This window comes from Zosterops lateralis (genome assembly GCF_965231275.1).
Source record: "Zosterops lateralis genome assembly, chromosome: 2".
Taxonomy (NCBI): Eukaryota; Metazoa; Chordata; class Aves; order Passeriformes; family Zosteropidae; genus Zosterops; species Zosterops lateralis.
In genome coordinates this window covers 110589971-110616869 of record NC_139763.1, presented here as the reverse complement: position 1 = coordinate 110616869, position 26899 = coordinate 110589971, and the positions used below count along the sequence as shown (strand labels likewise).

Sequence of the window (26899 nt, the reverse complement as noted above, 5' to 3'; positions counted from 1 at the left end):
GAAACAATACTCAAAACCCAAAAGCATTAGAGAAAAATAGCACTTGAGGGATAAAAAAATAGCAGGTTGTCTGTAGTGAAAACCATCCATCTCCTTTTCAGTATCAGCATGTAAACTGGCATCACTGTTCCATTATTCACATGAGAGTTTAATATTTGATGGTTCACTTGTGCAATATAATTTTCAGAAACCAGTGAGTAATTTGGCATTTCTTATCCTTAGGTAAGGATGCTCACTGCTACAGCAAACAACTACACTGAATTATAGCCCTAACATGGAAATTACCTCTGAACCATGCTGGGCCAATGACTTCTGTATGGGCAAATTAAAGAGGCTTTTAATAACAGAGAAATAAAATCTTTCATGCAGAAGTCTGGGTAATAAACAGTATCAAAAGCACAGCAATAATAATGTGGATATTTTTACAATGCTTGCAACATTGGATGATAACTACATCTATAATTCACAAAGTGTGTAAAAATGCAGGGGCAATAAAACACCAACATCAACACGCTGAGTCATTAATCAGAAGATAAGTTCAATTTATGAGTAGCAATTAATTCTAAAGGACTGTGATCTGTGTTGGTCCAACAATAATTCCAGGGTTAAGTCCCTGAATATTTTTAGACTCCAAAGAACCCCAAATATTTATAAAGATAAGTATGGAAAACATTAAATTTCAACATTCCACTGCACTTCAGTGAGCCAATCTGGGGTTTATAAATTCCACAGGCCTTTGATAATTCATCTAAGAAATCATGAGGAATTTAAGAAGATCTAAACATTTTCTGGTGTGGTTTGGAGTGTAGGAGAAATTAAAAAAGCATGACATCAAGAAATAAAATGCTGTTTTGGGACAAAAATGCCTATATATAAAATTATACAAATACTATCTGCATGTGCTATAAATTTGGGAATTGGGATGTGCCTGTAAAGCTGGAATGTGAAAGCTTCCTTTCATGCTTATGAAATGAATAGACTGACATTTGAATTCCAAGCAGCATGTAAGACGAAATACTTCCTATGCATTCTTTCTCAATTTAAATTTAAATTAGTTCAATTAAACAGTTTTAAATTAGTTACGTTATTTCTAATTATTAAAAAACAACTTATTTTTCCACGCCTTTTTTGAAGCCATTCCCTGGAGCAAGTCTTGATATGACCAGGCATACCCAAACCTATTTTTGTGTACACTCTTTCAGAAATCTTAAAAAACCAGTCTAATTTAAAAAACTGCTGCATAAAAGAAAATTTAAAACTGCATTTTAAAATTAAAGATTATGTTTATACTTTCTAACTACCATGCAGAAAAAAACCCCCACCAAATTATTAACTTGGCAATTCCTTTTTTTCTAGCAGGAAAGCTTGGTTCTTAGTTCTGCAGTATTCTGTTCCCTTGTCCCATGCCAAGGATTTAAAAATTTTATTGTAATGATATTTTGTAGCAGAAAAGGCCAAGCAACTTTCAAAGAAGAATGTTTCAACCTCAACATTATTTTATCGGCCTTCAAAAAAATTGTGTTATCATGTATGGGTTTATGATGGTTTTTTAATTTTAAGAGCAATTATAAAGTGAAATTCAACATTTGAGAAAAGTCAGCAAACCAATTCTATGCAAAACATTAATTTCTTTATATTCTTTTCTTCTCTAAATGTAAAGTGCACTCACGTGGTAGAATATCTCTTCCAGTACAAAGGCTGAAGATTGGTCAAGATATCGAGCTGCAATTCTTAATTTTGTTATCTTCTAAAAAAACTGTGAACACATTTTATTTAAGGTAAAGCCTCGTAATAAATTACTTTCCCTAATAATTCCTGTGTTGTCTTAAACTACATTCTTAAACTTTTTTTTTTTCTTTTTTTTTTTTTTCTTTTTTTTTTTTAATTCTTAAAAAAGGAGAAAAGCAGTCCCAGGAAGAAATAGCTTGAAATTTGGTCTAACACTCTTTCACTGCATAAATATATTCTTGGATGGAAATAGAATAATTCAGAATTATCCTCAGAGCCTGAGATCTGGAGAAAGCTTGGGGATCTGGAGAGAGTGGAAAGAATTGCTGTAGCCTAAATTAATGCAAGTGATGTACAGGCTCCTTCACAATTTTGGTACAGTTTCTTATGTAGCATACAGATTTCCTGGCTCAACAGAAAATGAGAACACAGGTTTTAGCCTGGAGAGTGTGGCTGGATTAGTTCCTAAAAAGTCTCCTGAGTATCTATACAAGAAAACAAAGGATTCACTAAATTTGATCCAAAATCAGACACTCACCCATATCATTACTGTTTCCTTCTACAGCCAATGGTGAGACACAGGTAGTCAGGCAATATTTCAGCCCACTTCCACATGGGCTGCAAGGGTGCCCTAACTCAGATGCCCTCACTTAACATAAGCTGGAATGAATTCAGGCCCTCATAACTGCTCCCTAATTTATGTCCTTGAGATTTACACGGTTGAGCTTTTGTGTCCTGAGCCTGGTTAACTTTCAGGCACTGTGCCCAGAGTCAAAGCTCCCGGCATAAGTCTCTTTCCTCTTCTGAGCTCCAAGATGCTCTCATCCAGCTGCTGAAGCTTGTGACTCATGATTCAAGCTTTTTAGCAGACTCACTCCACAGTTCCCTCCAAGAGGATGCAAGGGTTGCTGAAGACTTTACAGAGGCTTTCAAATTTCCTCATTTCTTAGAGCACCATGTTCAGAAGATGCCATGGAAATGTTATAAATGCATATTATAAAGTTGGCTTTTCTCAAGATGTGTGCTATATGATTAATAACATTTTGGTGAGGATATAAGTTTTTATTTATGCTATTAGTAAAGAAAATTAGGCATAGTGGTAGTAGTTGATATAAGTGTGCTAAACTGTCTGTTTGGTTGGGATAACATCCAGTGAAGATGTAAAGAAGACCCTGCTATTGATATACCAACTATCAGCATCTCCCATCTGAAGAAAGTGTGGACCAAAGCCCAAGCTGGAGGTGATAATGAAGACACAGCCACAAAACATGCATGCTCTAAAAAGGTAGACCCAAGGAGGGACCATGCAAAACAGTTCCTGGAATATGGAAACTAGTTTATGGAAAAATATGAATATTCAACAGATTGATACAATAGAAAGGCTATTTAAATAATGTCTCTGATATAACAGGTTGTGGACTTGGCTGAATGTCAAGTCACCTGCCCAGCCATACTTTGCTTTTTTCCTATCTCCTAATTGTCTAATTTTCTATTAAACCTATTTCTTAAAATTTACATAGAAAGTGAACCTTGTTTTTCACAGAAATACATCATGTGTTCCCACAGTCTGGCTTACCTTGGGAAATGCTAATGAATCCCTGATATTTCCATTCTCTGCACTAGTGCTACAAGCCTTCGGCACAATTTGGAGCTGCTGCCAGAACAAGTTAGAAAAAGCACTTTTCTAATAATACATCACCTTTAGCTCTTGTCAGCTTGACAATGAAACAGGTTTTACATTTAAAATCTAAAGACTTGTATGTACAACAAAATAAGTGGGTCTAGAAGTACATCCTCAGACTGACCCCAACTTCAGGCAAGCACCAAGGGTCTTTTTCCTACACTTTGGTTTTCCTGGAAAGAAAACAGGAGCATACAGACTACAGCACAGCCATACAACACTTTACCTTCACCCTTCATTTGGATAATCACAGGATAAATAGGTGCAAGATACACAACAGCAAATCCACTGTTTAGTCTAGAGGAAGCCCAGTTGCCAGAAGAGAATTAACAGACTCCGAGGATGGGATTTATCAGACCAAAGGTAAACCCAAAATGTTTAGTTTAGTTGAGGGAGAAAGCAGAGAGGGGGCAACCCTCAACAGTGCACCTAGAATGCCTCAACTCTACTCTGAATTGCCTCACTTTATTGGGTTATAAATTATGTAGAGCCTCAGGGATCTGTTCAGATGCAAGTATCTACATCATTACATATACATGTCTATGATGCTGGTAAGACAGATGAGGATCATCAGGTGTCAGCACAGAGATGGAAAATCTGCGTATTTTATGGGTCCAAACAATTTACTGCAACTTTTCATTGTGCTACAAAAGATAATGAGATTTCTTGGTTAAGATGTTCCTCAAAAATGTAAATTTTTTTCCCAAATATTTGGGTATTTGTTAAGTTCATAGATAAAAGTTACAGTGCTGTTAGACCACTGTTTTTGAGCAGTTACATTCAGAGCTCTGCATACAGCAGTACTGAAGCTTAATTATTGGTAAACCCCTACTGTTTTTTTCTCCTAAAATCTGTAAAAAATACTAATAAATATACAAAAATTTAAAATAACATAAGAGGCTTTTCTATTGTATTATTTTAACATTGCCACAATACACTGTACTCTCAAAGTATGTGAACTTCATCATTTTCCTCCTGTAAAATATTATTTCTTCCCTTACACATAAATGGAAAATACAGGGAACTACCACTCATAATACCAAGACTTTCCACCAATACTGCACAGATAAACTGAGACACAGAAGGTCTCATTTTTGAAGAATATTTCACACCTTAACAAGCTTATTTTGTGGTGAAAAATGTGATTATATGTAATTCTAATGGCAAATGCTCAGACCTGATGGAAAATGTGTTCATGTAAATCAAATTAGATAAGCCACAGAAGGGGATGTGGACTATTAATGTCTGTGAGTTGGCAATTTGTTTGAGGTCCTTTGTGCAGCAGCATGTGGGAAACCTGTGGCAGATGCATGAATGGGCTCCAGCTTTCTGTGCCTGCACAGGACACAAGACAGGCATGGTAAAATCAACAATTCTTTTTTATATTACCTGACTGCAGTTCAGAAGCATTGTGCACTCAAAATTGGGAGGGTATTGTAGAAAAAGATACTGTTCCATAAGCCATAAATCCAAAAGAGCACAGCATTCTCTCCTCTTACATTCTCCCAGTATGATATTCCCAACTATTTATGAAATACCTTCTGAAATCCTTTCAGTGGCGACTCATTCCTGCTGCACTCTGTCTACACAGCCCAATTCTCGTGTGAATGTCATATCCCTTTGAATTCCCTTTTCCTATTACATCCAAAAACAATGGCAAACAGATTCCAAGACTAGTGAAGGAAGGTAGCAAAATTTATTAGCCTGCAGATTTACACTATTATGAGATAAGCTAAATCACACAAAATACTAAAGTGCACATTGACATGTCTGCAGCAGGGGTTTTAATGGCATGGACACAGAGATGATAGTATGAAATGCAACTCATGTCATACTAAACAGGATAATGACATGAATAAACAGGCTTTGAGCACAGATGTACTCAACTGACATAGCATATTCTATTTTCCTAATCCTTTAATGCAACCATCCTCTGACTTTTCCACATTGATTCCAACAGATTGGCTCTTCCACTCAGCACTTCCCCCCTGGAAATTTATCTGGCATCACCTTAAGAACAAACAAGATTGGGTAACCTTCCTTATCACTTTAGTAAAGTACAACTCCTAGGAGCAATGATTATAGTATTGACAAGGTTTTCTAAGAACACAAAGCATTTTGTCAAATCCCACCAATATATCAAATACAACATCAGCTGCTGAACATGAGAATTCTTAGACATATACAACATTTAAAGTAAGTTTTCTAAGAACTGACAAGAAGACATCAAGCAAACCCCATGGACAATTTTCAGTTCTTGCTCCAAAGTGTTAAGGATTTCTGGTAAGGGTAAAAAGAGTTCTTTTATCTGAGCTTTTTTTTTGGAAAACAAATAAACAAACTACAAGCCACACAAAACCCAACAACCCTGAGCCACTTCTCCTACATTAAATAAACATGAATTTAGTTCACCTAGAAACATAGAAAACTGCAATCTGAATGATTAAGCTAGTCAAATGATGGGTCCTAATAAGTAGAGCTACCAATATGGTGGAATTCATTACTTTATCACCAAGAAAGACTGAAATAAACTTTTCAAGTGATGAAGAACTTTACTGTATGGTTGGAACTGAAAAAGAGGAAAAAAAAAAAGAAAAATATATTTGCACTTGATAAAAATATCACACTGCTCCTGCACATTTTAGTGACATAAACAGGCAAAAAAAAAAAAATCCATCCAACATAAGGAAATATACATAAGGTAGGAATGCAGAATTCTGCAGTGAAAACGCAGTAAACCATTATTTTACAGCTGGGAAATGAAAGCGGATGTACCTCTGTGAGGCTGAATGAAGACATTAAAATAGGAGGTAAGACAAAGGCTTCTACTGAGGAGGACTCAGACCACTTAATTCCTCACTTTGGCAGAAGTAAATTAATTTAAAAGTTTTAATGGTGACTGTCAGTGTCCTATGGCCCTTCAGGGGAATTTTTTTACCTTGCTAGTATAGTATTAAAATGTTGCTTATGCTTAGTTATTATCTTAGTTATTGCTTATGCTTAGTTACTTACATGAATGTTTATGACACCAAGTGTCAGAATACAGATTTTACACACCTGGCCAGAATGGAGCAGTTTTACTCTGGATCTTCCTTCAGATTCAAAAAACATGGGAAAAACAGGCTTTTATGAACTTCAAACATATTACCATAGCCATATATTCTTTTACTTTTTAAATTTTTTTTATTATTTTTAAAAGAGGGTAGAGTAGTTGCCTCATTTCTATTTTTGTCAGTCTTTCTGAATTAGCCCAAACAACTGCTCTGCAAGTGTTGATCAAGGGGTTTCAGTAATTCCTTACAAGGTGACTACAACACAGACTGATTGGAATTTCTGCAGTAATAGAAAGGTTAAATATTTCCAACTAGAGCTCAAAGTCAGACTTGACACTGACTGAATACCTTTAGAAGCTACTACTGACCCCGGGCCATCCTTTTTCTCACTGCACTAAGTTTCTTTGAAATACTAGAGGTTGCAGACTTCCCTGCTAAAGCACACACAGCTTAAAACGTTTGAAAACCCCTCTGCACAGCCTTTCAAGAGCCATGGGAGACAAAATCCCTTAATAATAGAATATGGCAGGGAAAAAAAATCAGGAATCAGAAGCCAATTTCATTTACAGACTATATTATAACTTCTAAAATGTCTGCAATAGGACAAAACACCAGAGCTCTGGAAGAAAAGCAGCACTATGAAATAAAGACAGCAGACAGTGAAAGAACAGGGGCTGCAATGTGTAGTCAAGGTGCCAGGGTAGCTTTAAATAAGCTCACTCAGGTCCCAGAAGTAATCTAGCCATGACAGCAGGGAGCTCAATTTGGGAAAGCTGTCTGAATGCTGGAAAGAGCTGAACCTAAGTTAACATTTTGACCTCTCCATGTAGCAAGCTCTTTCAAGGACAGAGAAATTTCATTGGAGGAAAAAAAAAAAAAAAAAAAAAAAAAAAAAAAAAAAAAAAAGCTGTAAAGGGATGGAAAATCAACCAGGTAGGCAGTAATCACTGTCCTCCTCCCAGCTATAAGTTTCATGCACCTTAGTTCAGATTCAGAATTGTCTGTATATGTTGATTTTTTTTAAATTAAATTCAAGCAGCAGTTGTGATCAGTATGTCAGATTGTCATGATTAACTTATGAGACTAATCCAAATTACTTTCTTCATCTCAAGTCCTAAAACAAAGTTATTGACTAAGAAACTTTTATGACTGCAACAGCTCCAACTTGAAGCCAGAAGCCCTCCATGAGTGTTATTTCAGAAAAAGGACACCAAAGATCTGAAATTTAAAAGCAGATGTTACCCTCCTTGTGCAAGGAGGCTGAAGTAAACATGACATCTGCAGGAAAGCAAATCACCGCTATTTCAGAGTGCAAATTGTAAACAAATCTAAGAATTTGCTTAGGCTATTTAGAAGGTAAAAATTCTAACATATTTAAACTATGATTCTGAATCAGCACAATGGCCAGTCCTGATTTCAGAGGCAGATAAAATCCAGCAGATCTGCTCCCATTCAGGAGCAAAGATGTACTTAAGAGAAGGGGCCAAAAAGAGATGATGGAAACTGATGAACAGAGAGTCATGGGCACCACATCCTTCAAAAACATGAGGCTTCTTTACATGTTACAGGTCAAACAAGCAAAGAGGTCTAAGTGTGCATCAAATTTCAAAATTTAACCTGGCCCAGACATTTTAAGTAACACATCACCCAAAACAACACACTTCCATATTAAGTGTCTGCAAAAAGAACAAGTGATCAGCTCTGTGCTGGGTCAGTGCCATGACCTTTAATGAGTTTTGGTGAATAAAACAAAGCATAGTTTCTGAAATGGTATTACACATGAACAGATCATTTAAATTTTCATCTCTATTTTTAAGTGCCAGATGGTTGTAAGGAGAACTGGAAATTGTTTAATCTTACTTCATGTGAGTGAAATCCTGAAGGGCATAGCTGATCCATTTTGCAAAGACAGAGAGAAAGGAAGACCAAAACCCCACAAGCATCCTTTTGTTGCTTACCATAAACTACCCTTTTATTTTCATATTTTCATAAATTAAAAGTGTGACCTTGGTGATTGCCTGCATGCCAAAATGAAGTAGGTTTAAAACCTCAGCTGTTTATGATCTGATTTAAAAACCAAGTTCTACATAACATCATTAAATTTTACCTTTAGGGCAATACTGGGGAGAGAATTAAAAAAAACCCCGAAAAAAAACTAAACACAAAGAAAAAAACACACCCAAAATGTAATTAAAGCAATGCCTAAACATGGGAACTTAAGAGCAAATGGCTAACCAGATGTGCTTCCCAGCACCTTTAAGGGTTCTTTTATCTTTGTGGTAGCCTGTAACAATGCCTTGAGCAAAAATACATTTGTAAAGGAGGGGTGTTTCTTTGTTTTCACGAAGCAATGGAAAGGGGACTGACTGGTTTACTAGTAGCTATTACACAGAATACATATAATAATAACGATATTCTAATACATAGAATATTTGATGTTTTATTTTAACCATTTGTATACAATAATTAATGCAGGAAACACATATTATGTGTAGTAAAAATAGAAACTCACTGAAACTCACAGCACCTACAGCCTTATACTGCTAAATTTAACAAATTTAAAGTATTGATTCTGCTGAATATGGGCCATAAACAAGTTCTCTTCTGGGTCAAAAAATAGTACGTGGCAATTATTAAACCTTTACTTTTAGAGGAAAAGTAAAGGACTTTCATTAATGATTATAAAATGCATTACAGATGTCTTGAATAAAGAAGATGAAGCAATAGTTAACTGCACAATGCTATACTGATAATACCATCACAGTATAAATGCCTGGAATAAAGTTATTGTCAATCTAACTCAACAGTTAAGGTTGAGAAATAAGCTTAAAATAAGACTTGCTTTTTTCACCAATTTCACTTTGATTTAAAATTCAGATTAGCCAAAAGGGAATAATTTCCTGTTTCATTTATGCAAAAAAAGGGTGGCAGACTGACAAAAGGATACTTTTTTCTGCATATGCAGATACAGGTGCATATAAATCACCCTTTGTCAGGGCAGGAATTCTGCAAATATGTTTGACACTTATTAAAATATCTAATAAAGCATCTCTAGACACTCTATTTCACAGCACTGAAAATAAATTAGCAAGTGCAGATATGTCTACTGTAACCCCTTGAGTAGTCATAAGTGAAAACACCCTTGTAAATTGTTACATTCTTTTACTGATATGACTGAAATTAGTTTTATAATTGATGTTAAAGACATGAAATTGCTTTGAAGCATTAACAGATTGATCATCTAAATAAATATTAGAGTCAAGAGAGACTATGTCATTTTGTGCTCTACTTTTCTGACTGAGAATTATTCTCAGGATATTTGAAAAATTATACAAAGAAACATTTATTCTTGTTAATTTTAAGATGGGTAGAACAACTCATTAGGAAAATTCTATTTATATTATCTCCAAATGTAGACAAAGGATTTATGCCAGTGTGTCCATTAACCATATGAAACACAATCTTCACAAAAGAATTTAAGCAAATTTATTTTTCTTAGATTCTAGCGTGTCTGTACAATAAACTTGATAACAAATTGGGAGTGTCACAGAGCTGTGTAAACTCGGAAAGCTTTGCAACCTAAGTTTACAATTAATTCTCATAATTGGCATGTTTTTCTCTCCAAGAGGCTAAAGAGCATCAAGTAAAACTATTCACAATACACAGAATGAGTATTTACCAAAAATTTTATCAATACAACCTTCAGATTCTGGTCTACATATTCACAAAACCTTTAGCTGTGGCCAACCAAGTCCATCTAGAAAAACTGATTATGTCCTCATTATACATATGCAAACTTTTTTATATCCCCATGATTGTGATTAAAATCTTTTTCTTCGTAAAAAAACCTTAAAATTTATTGTTGCTGTAGGACACAAAAGAAAGACTCCAAATATTTCATAAGGCAAAGAGCATAGAAAAAAGAAGGCTTTTTGTCTATATTCCTACTATCTTTTATAAGATGTTCCTATACAGACTTCACATGGTTGGTGAATAGGAACGACACCTCTCCAATCTCTTTGGTTAACTAGAAAAACAGCAAACACCAGAGCTAGACAAAATTGTTTTGAAAAAAGATAGTTATTTACCAAGATTGTTTTTAAAGGAAGCTTTCTTGAAAATTTTTTCCTTGAGGAAAAAGTTAGCAGCTGCTATCAGGCTAAAATCCCTCAAGCTCACAATTTATCTTAGTGGGCAACCTTCCCAATTCCTGATTTTGAGATCAGTTTTGGTGAATGCTCTGTCAGTGGATCCAAAACAAGTATAATATCAGTATATTTTGAAGAAAATCACAGGATCAGCTTCTCAAGGAAAAGAAAAAAAAAGGGATGAAATGCCTCTGAAATTACATCCTCGAAAAGAAAGAGGAAGACAAAGCAAAGTGTTCCTTCTCACGCACACAGAAACAGCTCATAAAGGCACCTACCTACAGGCACAATGGCAGCAGCTGTAACATCTCACCTCTATCAGTCATAATCTAGAACAGTGCCACTTTCTATTAACCAAGCAATAGAGGAACTAAAATTACTTCTCCTGCCCCACGCAAGCCACCGCGGTTGCTCCAGTGCATTTTGATGACTTAATTAGGGAGACGGTGCAGCACATGTGGTTTTTCCTGCCAGGTTCATCACAAAGGCCACACCATCAAAGCACAAGACTTGTGTCTTCTACAGCTAGATTAAAAATAGGGATTTCTTCATTAAGTGTTTTGCGGCTGACTGTGCCTCTTGGTTTGGCTCCATCCATTCAGACAATTAAATAAAGCGTCATGCTTTATTTATTTCTTTTTAAAGGCTAATAACGAAGCTGTGGATTGAAGTACAGCTGGCAATCTTTTTATTTATTAAGAGCTCAGTGTACACAGTGACAATCTCTGGAAGGCAAGGCACGTGCTGGGATTTTTTTTTCCCCTTTTTAATATATATCCTCTTTGCAGGCACAGGAATTAGAAACCTTTGTCATCCTCTCCAGCAGGGAGAGAAGTCAGAAAAAAAAAAAAAAAATCACAAAAAAGCCCAAAACAATTAAAAACCACAACAAAACTAAACCTACCATCCAACAGGGAAAATCTAAGGTCACGCACAAAAGAAAAGCACTCACAAATGTGAAATCTGAGTACAAAAATCTGAATACTTTGAAAAAGATGGGTAAATGACATAACTAAAAATTAGCTGGCATATAACCAAGTCAGAAAGTATTTAAAATTTGGCCACAATGCCTCAAATTAATAAAAAAAAAGCTATTTGCTTTTACTTCTATCAGCAGGGATGGATGACTAAAAAAAAATTACATGATTGTTATGTAGGTATATTACCTGAAAATATTATACGATATTTACTACACCCTTTTCATTTCTTGATAACAAGAAATTATCATCTCTTGTGTTATAAAGTAATCTCATTTGTATAGCCATAATGGAAATTATGCATGGTAATATCATAACTTGGAAACATTATAATATTTCCTTGATAACAAAAACATTGTATCACAACATAATGGGATCTAGCATTAGTCCATGAATATTAGGACATTTTAAAAATATTCTACAAAGAAGGATGACATACTGCTCTGCACTTCAAAGAAAGCTGAATGCTCCATGAGGCAAGATGACTTTCCAGTCTTAAGAGTTACTAACTGATAATTGTATGTCATTATGCGTATTTACAAAGGCATATGCACGTGCATACAAAGAAAGCAATGGTGAAATGAGAGGATCTCAGGTGGTAGTTCTTTATTTCTAGGTTTAAGAATGGCCTATGCACTTTTCAAGGATAGGAGAGAAGGAAGAGGCAGATATGAACACAAATATGGTCATTACCAGAGCAGAGATTCCAGGGTTTTTTAATTTCATAGCTTTTATTTTATTTACTCAGCCTAAATAAAACCCTTTCTTTGGAGGGTCTAGCCAAAATGTGAGGGATGTTTGATTTGGGTCATGGTTTGGTTTACTTTTTCAGTTCTGAACTGACAATTTTCTGTCTGTTTAAATTAATTGGATGTGCATGATATAAATACATCTTTCTATGTGTTCTTTGACCCCAGCAAGGCCTAAACTGCCTGTCTACTCTCCCTGAATTCGACCTTGACTTCCACAACCTACAAACCTGGTGGCACTTACACGTGGAAGCAATACATTAAATCATCACCCCTTCCTACTTGTCACTTACAGATGCATTTGTCACTGTTATATTAAATTAGGATCAAAAAAATGTAATTTACGGCCAAGAGTGATACTTCATAAAGCCTGGGAAAACAAAATTACCAGAGAACATGCACCAAAACAGCATTTCCTGTCTCTCTAGCCTGTCAACAGAACAGATCCTCCATAATTATGCTCTCTACAGTAGAAGTTATGGGAAGTTCAGAGCATGACAAGATGGATTTGGGAGCCTGTTTGGTGAGCTCGGTTTGAGCTGGCACTTTGCCCTTGACCTGGGAAAGACTACCAACAGCGTGGGGATGCTTTGGTGGGAGCACAGTCAGCAGGGCAAGGGGGATGGACTCCCTCCTGTTGTTCATGAGTGAGGGAAAAGGGAAAAGGGAAACCAATGCAGACTAAATGACTTCCATATACCTTCTATGCTAATGATTGCCTTGATTCCATGGGTGTTCCTACATCTGAGCTACTCACTTCCACTCATATCTATATGCACGTATTGAATAAAGAATAGATGAATGTTTTATCTTCGTTTGGGCTCAGATTCAAAGGCAAAAATGGAAATTGCATTTGATTGAATTTGAGGACTCATTTTTAAAAATCTGACTCTCTTAAATCGTATCCTTCTTTCCTCAAAGTTAATATTACTCTGGGTTTTATAGGTCAGATAAAGCTGCATCTTCTCAGGTACAAAGTTTTTGTTTGGATTTTTTTTTGCTTCTATCCTTTGCCTTATTTCCCCTGCGACCTAAAAATCAACCTTTGGCCAGCTTACTGGCTCATCTCACAATGGTTACCAACATCACTTTACTTTCAATGAATACAAGCTTATGACAAGAAAAACAAAAAACTTTTTTTTTTTTTTTTTAAATATGAGCTTTGCTGTTGGATCACTTGCTCAGAAAAGGTGAAAACTATCCTCAAGTACCTCCCAATAGAAGGAATTTAAATCCATATCCACCTCTCTTCAAGAAGAGCAGAGATCACAATTTTCTTAGCTCAATGAATCTTCACTCTTCCTTTATACCTTCATGATCAGGGGTTTTACATGAAATTTAAGCATTCAATTATTTTTGACTCTCAGCCTATTCTCAGCCTAACCACAAAACTAGCTAAATTCTTCGTCTGAACTATTTAATGCCCTGTTCAGTCATTGACAGATTTATTTTGAATATTTGACAAAATCCATTCAGGCACTTATAAAGTGCAGAAGAATATTTGAATACATGTTACAAGACCCTGGTTTTCTTTATGAAGAAAATTAGGAAGTTAGGATCTGCCAGTGCTAGGAAGCTTTTATTAAATATACCTTCACAGGTTGTAAAGAAATTAGAAGAATGTGGAATTTCTTGTCAAAATGTATCAATCAGACATATAAATCCTAAGCACCGTATCCTGAGAACAAGTTCAGTAGCATTACAATTGGTCAAAAACACAAATCTTGTTTTCTCTAGCCAGATGACAAATTCTGAGTACTAAAAAGCTAAGAGTGATTAAAACAAAAAAGATGATACCAAACAATTAAGTTATTTATGTTACTGAATTATGATTGACTTGACAAAGTCTAATGAAAGAGTATTCAGATTCCAAAACAATTGTCTCTCTTTCACTGCCTCTAAAATGCTATAGTGGGAAATCTGAATTTATGGGAGTTTCATTACGAGCAACTGTCTCTTGTTGAAAACAGACAAACAAGGTAGGATGGTGAATTTATTTCCTGTAGTGTTTCATAAGCCAGGAAGTATTAAGGAAAAGGAAATTTAAAATGTTACTTTCTGCCTCAAGAAAAGTCAAATCCTCAATTGATCCTCTTCAGTAAGTTCCTATGACTGACAAAGAGCTGTTCATTTTATAGTTTTTTACACTTAGTCCCACAAATAATTTCTCAAATTTATATTTCATGATGCATGTTTTATATATCTTATGCTACGTTATATATCTGCATCTCTTAAAGGAAACCTATTTTCTGGAGAAACAATGCACAGTAATTGTAAACCACAGAGGTCTAGGAGCTCCTGTCAAAAATTTCTCAAAAAATCTGGGTTCAAAAGAGGTATCTTCCTTATCTTCCTCTCCCTAAGACCTACAGAGAATTCTGTTGGGAAAATCTACTGTAATCTATCAGAAGCATTCAAATTTTTTCTTTGTTTTCAGCATTGCTGACAAATTTGTCATGTTTTTACAAGCCTTTCTTTGTGCTGGTATCTCTGTGAAGCTCAAGGATTGATGACACAACACAAGTGGCACCAGTTCAGATGGAGAGACCATCCACAACACCCACTGTTAAAGAACCAGGTTCCAAACCCAGCCGTATTCAGCAGGAATGCCCCTGTTTTCTTTATTAGCAGCCCAAGAGCTTGTAAGCTTGCAGCTATTGATGTAAAAAAAAAATATATATATATATATAAAATATCAGTATAAATTATTAAAATCTTTTGCTGTACGTCTGGGTTTTTTGACAATCTAGTAACCAGTAACTTTAAAACACTTTCAAGACTTAACTGGAAACACAGCTCAACATATGCACCTAAATATAACATGGCATTAGCTAGTGCCATGTTTTCTTAGATCAGTGCACTTTAAAATCAGCTATCAAGTTTTTTTCAGCCTTTAAATATGCAGAGCAACTGGCAAGGAAAAAAAAAAATCACATCTTTCCCAGATAATGTTCAATCCCTGATTAAATAAAGATGTGCCAAGGCAGAGATACTTTCTGCCTCAGGAGACAGCCATAGTGGAATTGTGAGTGTATTTTATATGTGAATTAGAGGTAAGATGTAATGACATGAGATGAAAGGCTCAGCCATGATTTTAATAAAGGGGGGAGACAGTGCTTCCCTGTGGACCCTGTATGCAAAATAGTGAGACTCAACAAGAATATATGAAAAGGTTCAGCAAAAACTACAACAAATGCTTCCAAGTTATAAGACCACTATTAAAATTCAGCACATTTTACTGAAGCTGAGTATTCCAGATCTGAAGGTAAGCTCTAACACATTTCCGATAACTTTGATTTCATATGACAAACTATGTCATCAGGAAGGCTGGAATAATTTCAATTTTTAGGTAAGACAGAATTGGAGTGTTTGAAACCATAACGTTTCATTTTTTAAAGGTTTCTAATAGCATGATCTAAAAATAATTCCATTTAATTTGTTACATTAAGAGCATGTTTTTAATCGTAATAAAAACCCACAATTCAGTAGGACTATGATGAGAGACATTCAGCTGCTTAGTGCCTTTAGCAATCCTCAGGAAAAGCCATTACCTATTGCTCTATTGATTTTTTAAATTTTTTCTTTTATGGCTACAGCAGAATTCTAAAGAATCATTATTTCATTTTCCCTCATTAAATTAAGGAAAAAGTTTGAGATTTTTCACAATTCTCTGTCTTTCTCTACATTGAAAAAAATAAATTAAAAGAGACATGCCTTTGTAAGGAATAGACATGAAAAGAGCAAAATGAATGGGATGAACTGCTTAAAGGAAAAAAAAATAATCCTGCTTTATTTGATCTTTTGTGATAATCACACTCCTGGCACCCTGCCAGCGAGGCTCAGCATGCTGATGTCTGGCCAAGTACAGTAATCTCTTGGTTCAAGTCTGAAGGCTGTGATGAAAATTACAAAGCAGGGACGAAAATCAAAATGCCACCTGTGATTTTATTCTGAAACTAATTTCACGGGAAAAGCAATACAATGAAAACAGTTATTTTAGTAAAGACTACAAGACTATGATTAAATTGAAACCAATGCAAGTGGATGGAGGTAGCTATCATGCAAATACATTTGGATCTGCAGTCATTCCTTTTAAAATGAACAGGAGATGTCTTTGTGACAGGTAAATTGCTTTGAGATTATGCTTGAAGTCCGAGGTCAAACTTTTAAAATGATAATTTTAACTTACATCTTCCTTTATTCTGGAGTCTTTCTGCATTTGAAACCAACAAAACCAGGAGAAAAAAAAACCCCAATTCATTTCCTTATTTTATTTTCTGTGAACCACCATTCAATACAGGTGAATGAATGCTTGAGGAAACCTTTTTCCTTTCTCTTTTCATTCAGTTGTCTATATTTGAGCTAGTTGCAGAGAGATATGGGGAAGAGCCACAAAATTCTGCATTCACAATGTATTCAAATCAGAAATTCAACCAGTACAGTCTTCTAAATTATTATTCAGATTAAAGGCAGAATAAGCAACCAGTAAAAACCATCATGTCACTTTTTTTCTATATAGTTATTGTATTTTCCTGAAAGGTTTTACATCGTTAGCAGAACAGAGCAAAGTTTTTGATTTTTCTTTATAAACATTGAAAAATTATTCAGAATTACTTGGAAGCTGCTTTTAGAGATTTTTTTTCTTAAACAAAAACCCAACACAACAAAACTTTTTTCCTTTGTGTTACTAGAACAAAATTTGCTGAAGTGATACATATTCCCTATTTTACCACCACCTTCTTTATAAAGCTGGACAGCATCCTGCCATTTTTATACACACTACTCCTCTCTGCACAGGTAAGAATTACCATATGCAAGCACCAGGACAATCCCTGATCTCTGGGCCACACTGAAACTCTGCATTTCAGCATTCCCCAGTTGCCATTTTGCTCTTTCTTCCTGAAGGTTCTCTATGGATTCCCAATTCTCTTGGATATCCAAGTCTGTTCCTGAACTCCCTATCTTCCCCCCACCCACCATGTTAATTAAAGGAATGCTTTAACATCCACCTTAACCTTGTCATAGTTATATTTTCATGCCACTGCTTTTCTGTATTCTCCCTTGCAGCCAAAAAAAAAAAAAAAAAAAAAAAAAAAAAAAAAACACCCCCAAAAAACACTCAATCATTGGAGCACAGACAATACAATGAAACTACCAAATCCTGTATGTTACACATGCAGAGAAGGTACACTCACAACTTTCTTAACTCCACACATACATACATTCTAACACCCAGAGAGAACTTCAGATATAGTCATGCACACACTCACATGGACAGCAAAAAAAAATCCGCAAACATTTATGTTTAAATAAGAGGTACCTACCTGGAATGAGCTGACCCAGTAACTGCTGGCATCTGGAAAGGCTGAATACAGCTACTACAGCCAGAAAAGGATAATGTTTCCATTTCATGATGTGTCCCTCCTTGCATTACACCAGCTCAGCAGCACTAATATAAATGTCACCTGCAGTACACCACGGAAATAAGAACAGAAGAATTCATCATAAATTGAGGTGCTTCCACATATTTTTGTCCAGAGCAATTCTATGAAGAATGCTGATTTCAGTACAGCTTTAGCTATTAAAACAATGTTAAATTATCTAACAGTTTGGCAGTTGAAAACCACAACCAGAATATGTTATCCTTGCAGAGCAGACAACCCTAAATCAGATGTGTTAAAGGGAGACATGAGGATCCCCATAGTGCACATATGTGTTTTAAAGGGCTGCATGTTGTTTCGTTAAGTTATTAAAGAAATTGCTCACTTCAGCAAGATAATTAAGTACATATTTAACCCATCTCAGTGCAAGGAAATACTTAAATCTTTGCATAAGTTGAAAACACTTTTAGGCTATTCAACTATGAAAGCAGGATTCAAACTTCACTTTGGTCTTCTTATGAAATTATGTTTTGCTGAAGGAGGATTAGGGATAAATTTACCCAGTAAAAACTTGAATAGTTAAGACAATTTTGTGGTGAGTTTTTAAGTTCTTAAGGGCAGAAAACTATCATCTGATTGACAGGAAAATGGACTCTTATGATGGAAGACAATACTTTGAACAACAACAACAACAAAAAAATCAAAACATTTGTAGCCAAAATCTGGCTTTTAGACTCATTTTTCAGATAAATAAACACATGCAATCTGAAATGTGATTTATTGCTTTCTTTTGGGTGGTTCATTTTGGGGGAGGATCTTTGAGTGTTTTGTTTTTCCTAAAGTGCCTTTCTCTCAATACAAACCCAAATGCACTTGAATGTAACATTCCATATATCCCATGGTACTGGGGTTCATGTCAAGAACCTGATGGTGAAATGAGACATTGTTTTAAGTGTCTGTCAAGTTATGAGATGTGCCAAATTGCCTGACCCTAACCAATGAGAGACCACCAAGCAACTGTAAATCCGATGCATGTTGACACATCAAAATCTACTCCAGCAAAAAAAAAAAATTATGTTAGACCTTGATAAATTTACAACTACACTTATTTCACTCTCCTTGTCCTACTAGTGCTTAATGTATCCTCAGAGATGACCAGTTTGGATGATGAATCCTATATTATCTAAACACCAGCAGACATAATTGTAAGAGTGAAGAAAACTACAGTGACACCAGTCACCTGTTCAATCTGTTGGGACAGAGGAGTTTCATCTGTAAACCTAATGCATATTTAATGCCTACAGATTGAAGAGTTGCATGACTACTGGGAGCATTCAGTGCCACCTGACACTTCTGGATGCTCAAAAATGCGTAAATAACTTTTAATATGAAGAGATGCAATCTCCTACACATGTTTCATTTTAAATGTTCTTATTGTGTTGTACCCGTGCCTCTACTATCTTAGCAACTAGAGATAATAATCCTTTTCCTATTACAATTACATATATCCTACAAAGTATTATACTTGTTTTATCTCATTTCAACCATTTTGTCACATTGCACACAAAAACTCCAAGTTCCTTCTATTCTCATTCTTTCAATTTCTCCTCTCACTCATGTGGCTGCTCTTCTATTGCAAACAGCCTGACAGCTCTTAATGGCAGAATTAACAGCAATTAATGGCCAAGGTGCTACATGAAGCTCTAAATGTTATTCATGGTAAGATTCCAAGACTGAAATGAGGATTTTCAGGCTCCAGCCCTCAGAATATCCACCTCTTTCTCTGTATAGTACATAGGTTTACTCTGTAAAACAATTTACTACTGTGGTTTCAGACTCGCATTGTTTCTTCACCTTTACTTTCTGCCATGAACACAAGACTGCATGTTGCTTCCAACACAAAGCTGAGGAGGCAGCCCTTTGATTTTGCTTCTTCAAACAGAACCAGAAAGATAACACTTTCACTTCAAGATTTACTTTGTCATTATAATGTGAGGTAAAGGAACACTGAGGTGAAGGAGGAGGAGAGAGGTGGTTCAGGTGCCTGAGCAGACTCCCCTGGGAAAGGTTGGGTAGCAGAGGTAGAAGAGTTGAGGATGAGGAGATGGAGTTGAGCCTAGGAAAAACAAAAAGGGTGGGAGAGGAAGAGTTTTATTTTTTGTCCTTTTTCTCACTATCCAACTATTTTAATCAAAAACAAATTTTGATCTTTAGCCAAGGTCAACTGACCCAAACCATAAAGTTGCAGGGAAGAGATGAATCCCAGGAACACACTTGATGGCACTCACCTTCTCTGAAGGTATGTCATGCATGAATCCAACATTTTGTCTTTCCATACCTCTCTCTTGCATTTACTTAACTGGTAGACTACGACCTCTTTTTAATCTCTGTGTGTGACAGAGCTCCACAGGGAGCTCTGACCAGGAGGGCTTGGCTCTTTAGTTAAAAGCTTTTCCACCCTCTTATTCTGCTTGTGAGCTTATGTTTGAAGTACAATATTTTGTTATAAAACCTGAAATTATCTCACTGTCATTAAAAATATTATTCTTGCAGAAAATTTCAGTGAAGATAGCTTTCATGAAGTCAAATAATTTTAATATGAAAACAGCATTTTTTTAATCTACAGTTTAAAAACAAGTCCTGTAGGTATTCTTTGAAAACAATCCTGAATAGGAGGCTAATTCTCTTCCTTTGGGGTACAGAGCTTCTGAAAGAGTAGCCCTGATTACAGGAAAGATAAAGTAGAAAGAGTTGTCATCAGACTGGTTTTCAGATAGAAGCAGAGTCCAGAAGAAGAGAAACAAGATTTTTCTTTTAATCATCTACTGCCACAGTGCCACAATTCTTGTGCTACACAGCAATGGAAGAAACACCCAGAAATGTACTACAGGCAAAGGGACTCAGATGCAATTCTCTGCAATTATTTTTTCAGTGTCTGACCTACAAAACTAACACTGCAGGATAAGGACTGGCAGTAATTAGATGTTGCCAGTGACAGGAGAAGGATGCACTCACCACAGACACTTCAGCTGGCCTGAGACCTCACCTCACTCTGTCTCAAATGGCCAGGGACCTTCACCAGAATGTGCAGGAAAAGATTCGGACCCAATGCCTTGTCCAGAGTGCACAATGAAGATAAACACTGGCTTCTCTATGACATTATAATCATTAAAGAATCAATGGCAAATTAAACTGCACAAGCCCAGAGGGGAAAGAAGTAGCATGGTAAATGCAGGGAAAAGGTCCAATCAATTATTTTCTTCCACTTCCAAAGTCTAGTGCTATTTATCACCACAGCCAGTGCAGAGGCAAAGACACAGAGAAGATCAAACCAATGCTGGATTTATTTTCATGTCTTTAGGGATTTTTTTTTTTCCCCAAAAATTTGATAACTATTGATGCTTCTCTAAGGTAACCAGCTTCCCAAGGCTAAATTTTGATGGGGTCTTGAATAGAAAGAATGGACACAAAAGTCAGGTAATTAAGATTCGAACTTGTAAATATAACTTCCCTTTATAAAATAGGAAAATATTGGCAAATATTTTGGTAATATAAACTTGGATAAATATTATGCTAAAGAAGATTGCTTATGTACAGAATGAAACAAAATTTTGGTTTGCCATGTACCCAAACATTTAGGAGTGGTTCCAAATATTCCTTTTGAAGCAAGGTTAACTATTTTTAGAAGTGGAATTTTTTAAAGCTTGTCATGCATTGTTAGGCCGGCTGGTAGTGGATCCCAGATTTTCAATCCCCATGCCTATTAGTCAGACACCCAGTTATTTGGTCATCTCTGTTTAGACTGACACTACTTCTGAACTTACTCCTCCTGAGCCTTACCATCAGTACAGTTATAGATCATGGAAATTAAGAACTTCCCTCTACTATTTTAAACATCCTGTCTAAACTAAATTTATTTAAAATTCCAGAAGGAAAATTTGCCCAATATTGTCTCAAGTGCGTCCATTTAGGAGCAAAAGTGACAGGGAGTTGATGAACTAGGGGGAAAAGTCTGGTTAGCTCCTTTTTTGCTATGAAGTGAATCTACTCTACCAAGATCAAAGCAGCTCAAAAATATAAATCTACTAAAACCAGAGTAGTTATCAGTATATCACATCTAGGCATGTGAACTGTCATCCTTTCAGTGACAGTTTCAGCAGACATTCATGAAGCTCACCTTATTTAATATTTTAGTATTCCCAGGCATTTGTTTGTTTAGAACCAATTGTTAACATTTGGTTTCAACAGTTATGATGCAAGATTTCACTCTATCTACTTTAAGCTGTGGTTTGCTTGCTTTTTTAATGTGGTAGGAAACCCCAAGAATAAAATATTTATTGTTATTAATAATAGCAATGTACTGAATGTGCTCAATTTACATTTTTAAGCTGGCAAGTGACAACCTTATATGTCAAACAGTCTTACCCAGATTCTGACTTCTTGTTTGGTGTTTTAACTGCCCAAGCAGTACCCACAGGAATAGTTCATCTACTATAATTAAAAGTAAAATAAGCTGTGTCCATGCTCATCCCCTTGTACTTCAGCTCAGTCTGAGGTGTCAGACATGACAAAAAAAAATAATTTTTTCTGCCACCAGTTTCTCTTCTCTACCAGAAGCTCTGCTAAGGTTTCCTTCATGCCTGACCATACAAACTGAGGTTAATCTTGATTAAAGGATAACTTGAACAAAGAAGCTTTCCTCAGGGAGGAACACATCAGTGACACAGTGAGCAACAGAACAGGATTTCTGGAAGCAATACATTTATAATGTAATATAAAGGTACAATGTAAGGTATGGAACATGAAGTGGAGTGTTAAGGAATGTAAATAGAATGAAAAATAAATTGTACCAGGAATTGTATTATCTGTGTCTATGTTTTTTAAAAATGGTTCTTCAGGTACTTTAGAAGCAATTTCATCTGTTTTTTGTTGTTGTTTTTTTTTTTTTTTTTTTTTTTTTTTTTTTGTTTTTTTTTTTTCTTTTTTTTTTTTCAGAAACATGCATATATACATGACACAAAAGATAAAAGAAAGGATAGGTCAGATAGGGCTTTTCCCTTGAAAGGGTGGATGTTTATCACTCAACAGAATCAGAATACAAACAAACTTCCCAAGTAATCAATTTGAGTTTCACCAAGACTCCAAATTCTCCACTGTGTGTGTCATGTTCTTCCCCACTCCACTGCCATCCCCACTGTGGCTGCCCTGCAGCAGCAAGGAGGAGCTGGCACCCATTCCTTATTGGGTGACATTGGGTAAAAACCAGCTCAATTAAAAGACTAAACACAAAGGAAAAATCCCACATGAGTTTTTCTTTAGTCTTCAGGCAGGAATTTAGAACACTGGAGAAAAGTGACAGGGCTTTGCAGGCTCCTGCCCCTGACTGACCCCAGAGTGCTGGTCTCTCTCAAGGACACAAATTAGGTTACCAAGTGTTTCCTGCTCTCTGTCTTTGCTGCCTGCTCTGTCAAGAGCAGTGGAGTCAGTGTCTGAGCATGCAGGGGAAACAAAGCCCACCTGGAAGTCAGTCTGACAAGGTGAGTGAAGGGCAGCAAGAGAGGCTCCTACAAACACATCAACAGCAAGAGAAAGACCAAGGAGATGAGGTGGAGGACATGGAGACAAAGGATGTGAAAAAGGCTAAGATAACTGATGATTTCTTTTATCTCAGTTTTGTTGGAAAGAACAGCCTCCAGGAATCTCAGGTTGTAGAAACAGAGGAGAAGCCTGAACTAAGGAATATTTGCTTTCAGTGGAGGTTGATCAGGTCAGGAAGCACTTGAACCACCAGGACACACACACAAGTTCCTTGGACCTGACAGATCCCCAGGAGAGATTCTTGAGAACTGGGAGAAAGCAAGAAATAATCCTTTTTATTCAGGATTAAGGATTCAAGGAAGAGCAGGCCTCTTATCCTCATCTCAAACCATAAGAAGGTGAGGAATGAATCCATTCTGGAGATCATCTCCATAACAAGAAGGTGATCAATAGTCAGCATAGTTTTACAAAGAAAAAAAAAAAACAAACCAACATATTTAACCAACCCAAAAGCTTCCTGTGATGAGATAATTGGCCTGGTAGATAAGAGGAGACAGATAGGTGTTATTTCTCTTGATCATAAGAAGGTCTTTGAGTCTTTACTCCTTAAGATCCTCACAAAGAAGCTGATGAGGTACAAACTAGACCAGCAGAGAGTGAGGTGGACTGAAAATTGCCTGAGCTGTCAGGTTTAAAGGGTTATTGTCAGTGTCTCAAAGTCCAGCTGTACATCCAGTCCCTTGCAGAACAATTCAGGGGCTTCCACTGGGTCCAACACTGTTTAATGCCTTTACCTGGGCAGCAAGACTGAGCACACCCTCAGCAAGTTTGACGGCGACATAAAACCGGGCAAAGTGGAGGTACCACTATCCAGAGGAACCTCTGCAGGTTGGAAAAATCTCATGCAATTCAAAGGATAATCCCAAATCCTGCACTGGGTGAGGGATATAACCTAAGGCACCAGTATACCCTAGAGGGCAGCTGGCTGGAAAGCAGCTCTGTCAGGAAGGACTCAGTGCTCCTCCTGGACAAAAAGTTGAGTAGCAATATGCTTTTGCAGAAAAGAAAGCCAAAAATATCCTGGACTAGTCTGGGAAAGCACTGACAGCAGGTAGGAGGAAGGGTTCCTTCTTTTCCCTCTCCTAAGCAGAGGTGAGGCCACACCTGGGGTGAGCTGCCAACATGGGGATCCCTCCAAGACTGACAGTGGAGCAAATTCAGCAGAGGGGCCCAGAAAGGATTAAGAGTTAGGAACCTCTGTCATTTGGGAAGAGGCTGGGACTGCTCAGTCAGCAGAAGATCTGGGGAATCTGATCCACACGAGCCAATCCTTGCTGTGATGGAATGACAAAGAAAGAGTCAAGCCCTCGGCAGTGGTGGCCATTGACAGGGTTAAAAGCACAAGCTGAAATACAGATATAAGAAAAAAACCTTCTCTACTGCAAGGGTGAATACACAGTGGAATAGGCAGCCTGGATAAATGTGGTTACTCCACCCTTAGATGCAAAACCTGATAAGACACAGTCCCAAGCAATTAAATTATCCTCTCCCAACCTCATCTTTGCTTATCCAGCTTCCAGGCTTAGGAACATTGCATCAAAATCTGCAAGTCATATTCTGTTTTGGGAAATAGAATATTATGGAGCATCCAGCACAGAATGAAGAAAGGTTTTCTCACTGAAAATTGATCACAAAATGCTTAGGATCTGTAGTGCAAGGTGACTAGAAAAGCTGTCAGCATTAAATGGTCCTGGAGCAAGGGCAGACTGAATGAAGATGGCATGCTGGGGATGTTCTTTAGGGCTTAAATAAAAATACAAAAATCACTTATTCTGTGAAAAGTCCTCAATTCACAGTCAATAAATAGAAAGTTGAGGAGGTTTGTGATGACATTTTTAGGGGAATAACCTTATGATCCCACAGGGAAACAGAACAAGCAGATAGATGAACATTTAAATATGCTATGCAGCATTGTAAGCTATGGCCTGTCATCACTGTGATAGTTGTGTTCAGGCTGATTATTCCCCTGGAATGCAAAAATCAATTCTAACTTGCAGACTATTATTTTGCACAGACATTCGGTATTGCAGATTTTGTTCCCTATTTTACATTCAGTCATTCTCAGGGGAGCAATCAGAGGCCAAAAGGTAATTGGTAACAGTCACCAGTGAATTCACCGAACAAAACTTTCCTCAAATCCAGAAAGTGATTTCATTCTGCTAATTAGCCTTTTTTTCTTTTTCCTGGGAACTGCTGATATAGCTAAAAGCTGGGGGAAGAGAGGGGAGAAGTGAAGATTTTGTGTGTCAGCACTCTCAATGAGCTATTCAAGAGACAGAGGGAAAGATATCAAGGTTTCATCTAAGAGTTTTACAGCACTGTGTAGCCTGTGTGTGCACACAAGTTCCTGAGTGAGAGGAAGAGGTGATGTGGCTTTAGAGATCTTCAGTCTGATAAAATTTACTTCAAACCTAGAGGAAGGTTTGTACACTTTGGGTTGTTCTTCCCAATAGTAACCAGGCAGCCTCACACAATTGATGCTCAGAGAACACAGAATTTCTCTATAATTAAACTATGTCTGCCAAAGGAACAGAACTAGCACCAACAGCAGCTTCAGTTGACTTTCCTCCATGCAACTCTAAACACAAACTTTTGAAAAAGCTGTTTGGGGTTGTTTTTAACTCAGTTTCATATTTTTTCAAAAATTTACCCCCTGTGATCAGCCTGGCTCTCTCTTTTTGCCTAATTAGGCACCATCTATTAATGAGGACAAGCAAACAAATGGGAAACAAATCCCACAGTAACTAACAAGCACTACAGAAAACCCTATGAGAAAATGAATGGAATTCAGACTTGGATTTGGATGTAGGACTATATTCAAAATATAAAGCTGGGAGGCAAAAGTAAAAGCCAACAAATCTTGGTTAGTAGCTGGATCATTAACTGAGTCAAGGTATCTGTAAAGGAATTTCAGACAATCATGAAAATGAAAGTGACAACAAAATTAATTAATTATGTATAAGGTTACTATTAAAATTCCTCGCCTTGTTATAGTGAGATTTTTCCTTTTCTGTGATTCAACCACCAGGAAATAAACTTCAGTGTGATTTTGAACCCAAATTGCATGACTGCCAAACTTCACATACTTGTTTATACCTACTCAGAGGAAAACTCATCGTTTCTCAAGCCTGTGAGTTTTTCAATTCAGAAATCTACTACTGAATGTCAGGAAGAAAGAAAGAAAGAAAGAAAGTGGTGCTTTACTGCTATTGGATCAGATAATTCCACTTTTCCATTCTATAAATTCCTTTTGCACATAAGTGGTGCAAGAATTAAATTAAGTTCAAACTTAAATAGGTTCCTTCAAGGAGGTCTGACCTTCTTGAAAGAAACGCTATCATTTGAAAATAATCTAAATGTATGAGAAATTTAGTAACAGAGTAATAAGGCCTGTGTTTTCCAACAGAAAAAAATTAAAACCAGGCAAAATGTTTACAAATTTTATCCACAACCAGGGATTGATCTAAATAAAGCAAAAACCCACATAACCTTGCATTACTGATGTACTATCTCCTTTGTCCTTTGGCAAATTAAACAAAAGACTCATGTCGCAGCTACCAAGACTTTCAAGAGAGTGAGTTCTC

The 26899-nt window shown here is 36.5% G+C and overlaps 1 protein-coding gene across 3 annotated transcripts in view; it reads right to left on the bottom strand.

Moving 5' to 3' along the window:
* ROBO1 (roundabout guidance receptor 1) overlaps nt 1-26899 on the bottom strand; it is a 690041-nt gene that overhangs the window by 581232 nt on the left and 81910 nt on the right. For all 3 annotated transcript variants that reach the window (XM_083855650.1, XM_083855654.1, XM_083855651.1), the window contains exon 2: nt 17661-17801. In XM_083855650.1, the coding sequence (XP_083711776.1) occupies nt 17661-17748 (88 nt within the window). In that variant the 5' untranslated portion in view covers nt 17749-17801. The remainder of the gene's footprint in view (nt 1-17660; nt 17802-26899) is intronic.